General features: G+C 48.2%; 1 protein-coding gene across 12 annotated transcripts in view; it reads left to right on the top strand.

Moving 5' to 3' along the window:
* Positions 1 to 12203, top strand: part of LOC134018844 (membrane-associated guanylate kinase, WW and PDZ domain-containing protein 1-like) — a 74973-nt gene that overhangs the window by 16085 nt on the left and 46685 nt on the right. For all 12 annotated transcript variants that reach the window (XM_062459137.1, XM_062459142.1, XM_062459133.1 and 9 more), the window contains exon 2: positions 8538 to 8654. In XM_062459137.1, coding sequence (XP_062315121.1) covers positions 8538 to 8654 — 117 coding nt within the window. The remainder of the gene's footprint in view (positions 1 to 8537; positions 8655 to 12203) is intronic.

The following is a 12203-nucleotide window of genomic DNA, read 5'->3' as shown; positions in this document are numbered from 1 at the left end:
CTGTGTCACTCTCCGTCTCTCTCTCCTCCTCGCTCGGTCTCTCTCTTGATTGAAGTGCAGAGAGGGCTTGTGCCTTGAATGTCCTGTTATAATTAGGTTGTAAGTGGCAGGATTGATCCGTGGGATTAAACGTATGTGTTGAAGGGATGCATTATGACAACAAGGCAGGCAGCAGAGATCCAAGGCCCTTTCAGAGCTGACGATGCTCTGATCGGAGATCTGAGGCTGTCAGCCTGCATGAGATGGAAGGCTGCCAAGCTCCTCAGCTTTTAGCTCCTCAATCTCTCAGGAGTTTGCTTAGGAGAACGATTCAAACTTTGCTCACCTTGTCCCTTCTTTATTATCCGAAATCTTTCAATTCATTGTAATCAATGTCTTTGGTATAGAGTTTGAACAAAGCTCCAAACTCCCCATTGGCTTGTTAAGAGCTATCATTAGCACAATAGCTGAATTCAGTTGAGAATGTGCCTGGGTGGCGTTTCTTAAATAATGCTGTACTACAGCAAAATGTTGCGGTGACTTCTTCCTTAGGAGTCGCTGAGGAGATTCACATGACAGATTTATTTTGTGAAGGCCTCTTTGTTGCCTGTTGGTGTGCTATCTCCACACACAGCCCTTTGTCAAGGAGATGGATAGCCCTTCTTTTAAAGGGCTATTCTTGTACATTTGGGTGTTCTACATATGTTAATTAATTTTGAGTCAAACACTGTTGAGGTTCCAGAATTAGGGCGGCTCAAGATGCGTCTCAGCTGCTCCAGTCTGGCTGCAACAGCAAGTACATCCCACTGGTTCAATGCTAGTTAGAAAAGGAAGACAAACATGAAAATGGGGTTGATCTCATGGTCCTGGACTACTAAAGGTCCCTCTAGTCTTTCGGAGGACAGCCTGTTCCTCCATCCTTACTGGCTTGAGGTGACAGGCCCCTGCAGTGGGAAGTGTCTCAGGCGGCAGGTGCTGGCAGCCTGGCCAGGGCTGGGACAGTCATCTCATCTGGGTCCTATCACCCATGGTCATCCGTTCCTGGGCAAAAGAGAGCTCTGATTAGAGCATGACAAGCTGAGCGTGTGTGTAACATCCAGACATGACGCCAGGCAACAATGGCATTTAGCAGAGGAATCCTGTTACTGATGGAAGCTCAGCTCCTGTGCTAAGAGTGGGAGATGAGTGAAGATCTGGCCTGGCCACTGGGGTGCACATCTGGAACTGAAGGAATCCATGACCACGTTATGACCCTACAACACTCACTGAAATGATGATTTATAGTTTGTCGTCATGTCAACAGACAATCGACAACTCTCGGTCACAGTGACATTTCAATTATCCTGAACTTGACTTTGTGACCTGGGTTGTTTGGCACAGCTATCGCTGAGACATTAAAATGATTTAAATGTGACTGTCAGCCGTTCCGTTGCTGTGGTTATTTGACAGTACATCTTCAGTAGCTAACAAGGGCTAGTTATAATCTCATATTCACACATAAGCTTACTGGCACAATTCCTAAAATACTGTACAGGAAACTTGAGGCCTGATGCTGCTGCATATCTGAATGTTGAAAGTGGACTCATGTCGGAGAAATTAGGAATGTAACGTTTTATACAGAATAATAATGGTGCTTAGTATTCCTTGTCAGCAGAGAACCTCCTCCCCACATGACCTATAGATGACACTAGGCTTTTGTAAACAAACTGACCTAGGCTGACCATTATCTTACTAGAGATGCCATAAATATGTTTTACATTATCTGTACTAAGTAAACCATCTGGTCAAGCGTAGGGTCAGAGAACTCTGTAAGTTTCCACTGCCAGGGACGCACACACACACGTGCACGGTAACTCTGGGATCGATCACCTTGACAGCTGATATGCAGGGGAGGGGATGTCCCACCAATATGTTTAAGAGGTCTTACATGAAGACCTCTTAAACATGAATCAAATTTGTCTCCTTGCTGGCAAGCATTAAATTATTGTACTTTCTTTGAATCCGACGACTGTGCATTACTTGATAAAGACATACCATAACAACTTACCATCTGGATTATGTAGAGTTTGGTATTTGACAAGAACACAAAGTTTGTTAAATGGGTATATTTGGGAGTGGCCGGAATTTATATATCTGTGTTTATCTGACAGTGCCATGCTAGAGTATGGACCAGGACAACCCCCTCCCCCCCTCTCTCTCTTTCCCTCTCTATTTCTTTCTCTCCCCCTCTCTCTCATTTTGTTCTCTATTTTGCCACCTCCTCCTCCTCATCCTCTCTGCTGTTCTCATCTAGTGACAGAGGAAAGGAAGCAGAAGTCCTGGGTTCTTTTGACTATTTTTAGTAGATGTGGTGTGCTTGAGCATTACTAACTGTCTCTGTCTGCATGCCTCTCTGTGTGTGAGTATTTGTCTTTGTGTTCGGTTGTCTCATCATGCACTGCTACCTCTGACTCAGCAGCCTAGTGTTGGCGAACTGGGTCAGGCCTGCCCCCAGTGCCCCCAGTGCCCATTCTGCCCAGCTTAGTCAATCCACCCACTCTACTTGAAATGCCATGTATGCCAGAGCAGTCGACCAAGTGTTCTCAACTGCCTTGTGTCTGTCTGCCTTGTCCAGAGAACTGGGCCAAAATGTCTCTAAGTTGTTATAAGATAGCCAGGAATCTGGGCTGGAGGCAAGTTGATCTGTCAAGTTAGACAGGCGATGTGAAGGAAGACCTAAGAGGACATTTCAGCTCAAACAGACTGGGGAGCTTAGGGGGAAAGTCTACTTTTAGTCTGCATGTACTAAAAATGGTTCCCCTCTTATCTTTCCCTTTTGGTGCTCGAAGGAGTCCCTGCTTTTGTTGGCGCCCCAGGGAAGATGAGCCAGGAATGGGCAAAGATGAGGGCAGCCCTGGGTGGGTTGGGCCAGAGAACAGGGATAATTATGGGGAGGCACAGAGTTCAGAGCTTTAGGCACAGTCACTCTCTGATTGATGTTTTTTCCTCTCCATCTTGCCACAGTGATTGCAGGCCTTGTTGAAGCAGCAACATACAGTGGTAGTAAGTGGTCCTCTCATACACACGTGTGGTTGTCAGGTGAACCGTGTCTACTGCTCCCGTCTGTGTGCATGTACGCATGTGCGCTTGTGCCTGTATTCAGGTTTTTATAAACCAACATGCCTGTTGGTATGACTGACAGACAGTATTATGTGATAATCAACTCAGTGAAGTCATCCTCAGCTCTCAACCTAACCTAGATAATGGCTAGATAACAGCAGAGCTTTATCTCATAGTGCATCAGACACATTCCTCAGCTGAAAGCAGTAGGATTTGATTAGCTCTTGGGTTGCATCCCCAAGTCTCTCAGACAGATCTTTTCCAGAGGAGTGGTGGATAATGCACAGTTAACTGCCATCATCTGAAACATGAGAGGTCAGTGCTGACTGACGAGAGAGCCCAGGACACACAGGAAACCACTGAAACAATGGATTTGACTGTTTAGGAATCAGCATTTCCAGTTCCTTCTCTTTAGCTATTATTTTGAATTGGTGAGAGGAAATACAAAATTATTTGGAGTCGGGAGGAAATGCAGTCTCTTTGTGCTCAGTGTGAGCTCTGTGTTATCATCTGGAGACTGCTTGGGAGAGGTATGCAACTCAGTAAGCGATGTAAAACTTCTCCAAAATCAGCCCTAATGAGTCTGAGACCAGAGGAAGAACAGACAGAGTTAGAGACATGCACAGCAAGAGGCAGAGCAGAAAAGCATACAGAGGCAGAGACAGACCAGACAGAAATAGAGGCAGTACAGCCCGAGGCAGATGCAGAGCCTCCTTAATGAATAGGTGATAACAGATGAGATGGGTATTGTCTGATGTCTTCAATCTCTCAGTCTCACTAACATTTTGGCATAGAGCACCTCTAATTCCATACTTCCCACAACATAAATAAGGTGATCAATGGTAAATGTGAGTGCTGGTTTTGAGTTAGCACTGCTACAGTTTTAGCTGTTCCTGTGTCTTTGGTCTTATACACCTGGCCATGTTTGCTGTGTAGACATTAGTATCTGCCTGCTGGATGATGAAGGGAGTGTAATGTTAGAGAGTGTCTGTTTGTATACTCCTGGTGTTGCCGAGATCGGTGTGGGTGCTGACCTTGCCGTGCAGATGGCTCCTTCATGGCCCAGAGCTCGGGGGGGTCACCTCCATGAACAACAGGGAGACTCCTCTCTGAGACCCACTCCAGGAGGCCATCTCGCATTGTCCCATAAACCTCTGTGTCATTACCACAGGTGGGGTTTGATTAGTCCAGTGCTGGAGTGCTTAAATGGCTTTGTGTGTGAGGGATGCGGGTGTGTGTGCCAGTGTTTGTATGTGTGTGCACTGCATGTGTATGTGTGTGAGTGTGGGAGATACAATATGTGGGAATGCGTATTGGAGTGTGTTTTTGTGTGGTTGTTTATACATGTGCCCCGTACATGCGCGTGCGTGTATCCGTGTTTGTGTGTTTGTGACAGGTGCTTCAACATGGACTCTTCCCAGCATCCCTCTGTCTCCCAGTGCTCCTCTTCTTACAGTGTTTATGTCCGTCTGGCTACCGTTTGACACCCAGACTGTGCCAAAGACGCCCTCCTGAGACAGAGAGATGCAAAGCCAAGGCTGGCACACAGGACTGGCAAACTACCATCACTCACCATGTACTGACCACTCATCCTCTGCCTGGACTCACACTCTCTTCACACTCCCACATCAGACGAACGCCCGACAGACCTATTTGTGACGCATCTCCACAGTCCTCCTCGGCATCAGTCAGCCTCCTCCACTGCTCGCTCCATCCCTCATCAGTCTGTCTTTATGAAGAATAAGACAACCGGGGGAAGCTATTCAGAGCTGTCAGAGCTGGGTTTGGTGCTTGTTGTCCCTTGCTGTTCCTGTTAGCTGGGTTAGCCAGGCAGGCCTTCTGTTGACAGTAATTAGCCAATCCAGTGTGTGTTTACCAACAACAGAAGAGTATTACTGAGTCTTAGCTGCTGACTCATGCTCCCTGTGAACAGTTGTAATTTAGGGATCTCAGATGTGCAATGCATATCCTCTGGGGGTCTGGGAGTCTGGGAGGTCCACACCTATCACTCTACTCCAGAGAAAGTACAGTCTGTGAGGTGCATGAGACAGAGAATATTGTACTGTACATCCTCATATGGTCTTCCTATCAAACTAACTCTATGATTTATATGGAAGGTTGTTCAAATTCTTTTTACAATTACATTAAATTATCATAAAATTATTCCAGACTGTAGCCATTAGTATTTTAACCAAATAATGCTGAATGTGCGTCTGATTCAGACCACACATGTAGTTTGAATTTAGAACTTCACACATTGGCCAGTGGGGGGCAGCAGGACATGGTTACCACACAGAGCGCCCATTCGCTAGCTGGCCCTGGGTTGCTGTGGTAACGGGGCTGTGTGAAGCAGACTTGGCGGTGACGCTTGGAGACACAGAGGGCAGTGTTGAGCTGAGAGACAAGAGCAGAATCCCAATAAGCAGCTGAAGAGCCTCTCATAAACACACACACACACTCATAGAAACACCCAGTCTCTCACTATAATAGCCATGATGAAGAAATAAAAAGACATCCACCCGAACACACACGCACACATACACAAACACGGTCTTAACTGTCTTTATTGTGCACAAATATAATGATAGCCTCCTGGGATTTAGGAGACTTGCCTTCTTGTCAACCACCTAGCTTTTAGTTTACCTCAACCGTGATTGACACATAATTGTAGTGAATTAGACTGATGACAGCTGTTGCAAAGAAAGCGGCTGCCAGTTGTTCAATTCAATCTCATACTGGTGTTGCAGGTAAGGCCATATGGTCTCTCTCTCGCTGACAGGAGTCTGCATCGTTAAAAAAAAACGTCCAATGTCTAGGGTCAAACATGACCCTAGACATTGGACTCTCATCAACAGTACTGTGTGAAATGTAAGAGTGTAAAAGAGGGAGTTAAAGAGAGAGAGAGAGAATCTGTGTGTCTTTACATGATAGAAACCACTGTGGCGTGCTCCTCCCCCCTAAATAAGACAGGGAAGCATAACTAGATTTAAGGTTATGTAATGTTGACTCGAGGCATGGAGGCATAGCATGTGTATAATCCACTCTTATTTGGGTTAAACCCATCTCTCTATCTCTCTCCCTGTGTGGGTGGAAGCCTGACACCCCTGTTCATCTCTTAGCCCTTTACAACACTCATACACAACTCTGGACACACACTGACCTCTGCGCACTCAGCCACAGCAAGCAACAGGCAAAATGTCTGCCCCATGCTCGAGGCTTCTCTACTGTTTCACTGGGTTCTCACGTGTCCCAGTGGAGTTCTGTGATTTGTGTGAGGAGGACCCATCTCCAATACCCTGTTAAACCTCACTCTAGCTACATAACCAGGAACCTATTATAATCCACTAACATACCCTATTCTAAACATTTGGAGGGAGTGAAATGACATTTTTGGACCTGATCATTTCAGAAGACAGACTCTATTTTGATATGTTTTGTATGTGTGTGTATGAGAAGTGGTCAAGACACCGTGTGTGTGTGTGTGTGTGTTTGAGAAGTGGTCAAGACACCATGTGTGTGTGTGTGTGTGTTTGAGATGGGTGCTTGACCTCACTATGTTCCCTCAGCTCCTTATCTGGGCCAGAGTGTACCAGGAGGGATTTGCCTCAGCTTCTCAACCCAACACTGATCATGAACTCATTGTCTGTGAGAGAGCAGATCAGGAGCATCACAGCAGACAAATATCAGCCTAATTCTCTATCTCTCCTAACGACCAGGGGATCTTCCATGCTTAGACATTGATGTAGGAATATTCTGTTGACCTGTCTGAGAATGAGAGGGAAACGTCAGTGGCTGTGCCCTTCTCTATCAGTAGAGAAAGAAATGGGAAAAATAGAGAGAGAAAGACGGAGAAATACAGAGATTTTGCAACAAAAGCAGCCGACACACGCGCATGCGCCACAGTGTGGTTGTAATCCCTGGGGCACATGGCTGTAATCCTTGAAAATATTAAATATTTGATGACTTCCTCATTGATGGAGCATGACACCTGGGCTGCCTGCTCGCCTCATGCCCCTGCCTGTTCTCACCAGCCACAGGAGGGGAGCTGTTCCTGCCTAATGGGCCTCCCCACCCTGGGGAGGCCCAGAGAGGAGAGCTTACATCACCCCACGTTCAGAACGCCATGGCATGTTCTACATTGTACATGGTTGTAGTATTAGTGTTTATTGATTGGCTGTGATTAATGCAGTTTTATCACTGTCATACCGGAGATGCATATCGTTTACACTTGTATTTGAGGAATATAGGACGCAGAGGATGTACATATTGACCTGTGTGGGTGCGTGTTTGTTTGTGTGCTTGTGTGTTTGCCGTGCATGTGTGTGTGTGTTTTGTTCCTATATTTTTTTGACCCTAGTGCTGCTTGCCTAGCAGGGACTATAACGATGGTTGTCAGCACTGGCTGGTTGCTAGGTAACAATTACCTGACTGTGCTTTGCTTGCACAGAATCACACAGAGGGCTGTGTGCGTGTGTTTGTGTTGGGGAATGGAAAAATACAGCACAGTCGTTTGCCAGAAAATGTCTTCACTGATGGACACTGTGTGGGCAACGAATGTCTGCATTTAAGGTATCTGTACAATTTGTGCTGTCCCTGATAAATAATGGTGGGCAGCTGGACATTGCATGTGATGGTGGGCAAACTAGTGCATTGAATCTAACATAAAGGATCCATGAGGATGTAGAGTACAGATGTCCTAGTAGCAAGCTTTTATTCTTCCCAGACAGTCAGGTAGTGTCCATCCATGGTCAGTCTGGACCCTTCAGGAGACCCTGGGAAAGGCCCTCACAGAGTCTGGCCAGCTCCCCAGACATGGATCATATATTTGGAGATCATTAAATGGTCCTAAATGAGACCCTGGCGTGAGAGCGAGCTCTGGCCATCTGGCCCCATTGTGACGGCCGAGCTTCGCTACACAGTCAGAGAGAGACAGCCTCGCACGCTTTGATTGGAGAGACTCTATCCTAAACCGAGATGCACAAGCCAATCAGGGAACAGGCTAATCAATTATCTCCTCCCACCTCTGTCCCTGAGCTTATCCCTCTATTCACAAACTCTATGTTCCTTGTCTCTCTCTCTCTTTACAGATTATTACTGCTTTATTCTTCTTTTGTCACTTATTTTATTATCAATGCAGAGATATGAAAAACAATCATCTTCCTCACTTGTTTAAATGCCCCATTTGAGCTTCCAAGAGCATTTCAACAACTAAAAGGTCACTGGAATCCAAGCATCCACTGGAATCCAAGTCTTTGTGCTTCATTGCTGGTCAAATGTCAGACAATATTGCAAATGTTTCAGACAATAAGAATGTAGTGATGAGTAATATTATTCCTGATTGTATCTTTCCATAATCTAAAGGGCATGTGTGTGCGTGTATACGTGTGTGTGTGTGTGTGTGTGTGTGTATGTATGTGTGTATGTGTGTATGTGTATGTGTGTTTGTGTATGTTCCTCAGGTCACAAGCTAAACAAAGACCTGAAGCATTACCTGAGCCTGAGGTTCCAGAAGTCCTCTCCAGACCATGAGCTTCAGCAGACCATCCGGGCCAACCTGTACCGCCATGCTGTGCCTTGTGAGTAGCCCCCTCCTCCTCTCCCTTTTCAAAAGCCAAAGCCAAGCTGGAGAATGAATCAGGATCCCAAGAGCCATGTCAGTCACTACCTACTGTATACGGTATGATGGGTAGTCCTATATACTGGATGTCCAGCAGGGAGGGGACAGTAAGCAGCTCTTCTCCCCTGCCCCCCTCTCTGCCCCCCTCCCTGTCCCCTTCTGTCTCCCTGCCCCCCTCCCTGTCTCTCTCCCTGCCCCCCTCCCTGTCTCTCTCTGTCTCCCTGCCCCCCTCCCTGTCTCTCTCCCTGTCCCCCTCCCTGTCTCTCTCACTGTCCCCCTCCCTGTCTCTCTCCCTGTCCCCTTCTGTCTCCCTGCCCCCCTCCCTGTCTCTCTCCCTGCCCCCCTCCCTGTCTCTCTCTGTCTCCCTGCCCCCCTCCCTGTCTCTCTCCCTGTCCCCCTCCCTGTCTCTCTCACTGTCCCCCTCCCTGTCTCTCTCCCTGCCCCCCTCCCTGTCTCTCTCTGTCTCCCTGTCCCCCTCCCTGTCTCTCTCCCTGTCCCCCTCCCTGTCCCCCTCCCTGTCTCTCTCCCTGTCCCCCTCCCTGTCCCCCTCCCTGTCCCCCTCCCTGTCCCCCTCCCTGTCCCCCTCCCTGTCTCTCTCTGTCTCCCTGTCCCCCTCCCTGTCTCTCTCCCTGTCTCTCTCCCTGCCCCCCTCCCTGTCTCTCTCCCTGTCCCCCTCCCTGTCTCTCTCCCTGTCTCTCTCCCTGTCCCCCAGCCTGTCCATCTCCCTGGAGAGCTGCTCCATAGCTGTTTCCCTTAGCTACAGCAGACAGAGTGCTGAAGGCCGAACAGGCAGATGTCAGACTGGACAACTGTCATGTTTGTGCCAGTTGAATCAGTGCTTTAATTGCTAGACAGACCCCTAGTTGCCCGAATGTGTGCTTGTTTAAGTCAGACTGGTTCTGTCTGTTGTGCCTGGTAGAGGGCTCTGTTCTGGTAGATCTGAGTCTGCCTCTGGTTCCGTGAAGACTTGGAAATGAACCACAAAGTGTCTTTTTGAGGACTGAATACAGTTGATCACAAATCCACAGTGTGTGTGTATTTTCAATCCGTCCTTGAGTTTTCCCATGGAATACTGTATTCATGATCACATGTTTCTGTATGCACAGGCACGGTCAGTGAAGAGAGATTGTCTTTCCCTACACACACAACTGCTGTTCCTGCATCTGAGGTGGTGTGTGTTGTATGTGTGTGTGACTGTGTCAGTTAGTCTGCTATCAATGTGTGCTTTGTCTTCGGACATGGTTTTACTTGGGCAGTGCACCACTTTGAAAAGGGGTTTCTAGGCTGGATTAATATTTTCATTTTTTTTAGTTCAACTCTTTTCTTCTCAATCTCTATTTTTCTCTCGCTCCCTCTCTCGCTTACTGAATTGCTCTTTCAATCTCTCTGTGTCCTTCTCTCTCTCTCTCTCTCTCCCTCCCTACCACGTGACTGGTAAATCCTCCTCTCTGAGCTTCCCGGTGCCCAACTGCCGGCCTGCTCAGGATTATGATTTTCTGATATATTGAAAATAGATTTCCTGCCTGATTATGTGAACATGCGAACATGTTGGGCTCTAGATAAGGTATCAGGGTATGGGCAAGGCAGCAGCAGAGCTGGGGAGCAAGGCTGGTGTACAGGGCTGGGGAGCAGGGCTGGGGAGCAGGGCTGGGGAGCAGGGCTGGGGAGCAGGGCTGGAGGAGCAGGGCTGGGGAGCAGGGCTGGGGAGCAGGGCTGGGGAGCAGGGCTGGAGGAGCAGGGCTGGGGAGCAGGGCTGGGGAGCAGGGCTGGGGAGCAGGGCTGGGGAGCAGGGCTAGAGGAGCAGGGCTGGGGAGCAGGGCTGGGGAGCAGGGCTGGGGAGCAGGGCTGTGGAGCAGGGCTGGGGAGCAGCGGAGAGGGAGCAGGGCTGGGGAGCAGGGGCTGGGGAGCAGGGCTGGGGAGCAGGGCTGGGGAGCAGGGCTGGGGAGCAGGGGTGGGGAGCAGAACTGGGGGGCCTGCTTGAAAGATATTCAAATATAGAATATTACTTATAAAACACCTATGTTTAATGTGTACATTGCAATTATTAGATTACATTTTAGAAAAGCAGAAAAAGAGACAGAACTGGTGCTAGGCAGACTGTTACCTTAACATATCCTCCATGAGGTTCATGCACAGAGAGGAGCCCCTGTGTAACCATTAATAGGATATTTTACAACTGATTGGGCTTGATTTAAAATTGAAATTTGTGCTGAGAATTAGAGTGGAGAAAAGTAGACTGGGGTGTAGATGCAGAGTTGAAATCAGTGAACTGACTTGATACTTTCACTGACTAAGCTGTTGGAATATTTCTGATGTTGAATGATTCTGTTAAGGATCATGAAGAAAAGAAGGCAATGCGATACAACCTTCACAATGGACATGTGTTGGTGTAGAATGGATTCGAAATCAAACATTGTGTTTTTGAGAGATACATATCTTCTGTACTCCCTCTTCCTCTCTCTCCTTCTCTAAGGAATTTGACTGAAGACAAGAGTGGCATACAAATGTTGTATGAAAAAAAAAGCATGACAAGGCGAACTCTGACAAAAACAGGGAAATCAAACCCAAACTCGTCTCTTTCCTTTGTCCTTCTCTCTGCTTGTCCTCCTCCCCCTCTCCCAGCACATGTGGTGTTGTCTCTTCCCCCCATGCCTGACTCGAACAGGTGCTTGTCCTCACGCCAGGGATGGTTTGACTGTTGTTTTGTGTTTTTAGGAAGAGGACACTCGCCATGTGAACTCCCCACCCCTTCTTTAACCCTCCCTTCTTCCCCTCCTCCCTCCTCCCTCCTCCCTCCTCCCTCCTCCCCAGTCCTGCTGCTACAGATGGCCATTGTTATCATGTGCTGCAAATGTCACAACTGACAGAAACGTCACTCTCTCGCGGGATTCATTTCCCTCTCTCGTCTACAGCTGCTGCTCAGGGACCTAGGTTATCTCTACATTATCCCAGCGTTCTAGCCACCCAGCAAACCAAGCCTTCCGCCCTCCCCCACCTGATTCCTCTCGTTCTCTCTCTCTCTCTCTCTCTCCCTCTCTCTGTCTGCCCTCTCGCTCTCCTTTCTTTCACTTCAAATCCTACAGTGAGTGTCAGGGTCCCTGTGGCTTGACGGTGGCTGCTGCCTCTCTCTCTCATTCTCTCTCTCTGTCACACGCTCACTGCTCCTGCTGTCTTTCCGTCTTTGCTGATCTCTCTCGCTGTAGCTCCCTCTCTCTCTCTCCCCCTCTCCCTCCCTCCTCTCTCTCGCTTTCTCGTTTTCCACTCCACTGCCGTTCTTGGGGAATCATTGTTGGAGACAAATTTCTCTGTTTGCCGCTCACACAAAGAAAGGATTACGGCTTGATTCGCTGGCTCCGGCTCTTTCTACAACCAGGCAAGTGGCAGCTCGCCTTATTCTCTCCTCCCGCTCTCCTTCTTCATTCTGCCCATCCGCCATCTGATCTGTGAAGGCTGGAACGTATACAGGCAGGGGAGCGAGGTAGATGCATGGCAGTGTGGTCGTTGATGG

The sequence above is a fragment of the Osmerus eperlanus genome, chromosome 4, assembly GCF_963692335.1.
Source record: "Osmerus eperlanus chromosome 4, fOsmEpe2.1, whole genome shotgun sequence".
NCBI classification, from domain to species: Eukaryota; Metazoa; Chordata; class Actinopteri; order Osmeriformes; family Osmeridae; genus Osmerus; species Osmerus eperlanus.
This window is presented reverse-complemented; position numbering and strand designations above follow the sequence as displayed.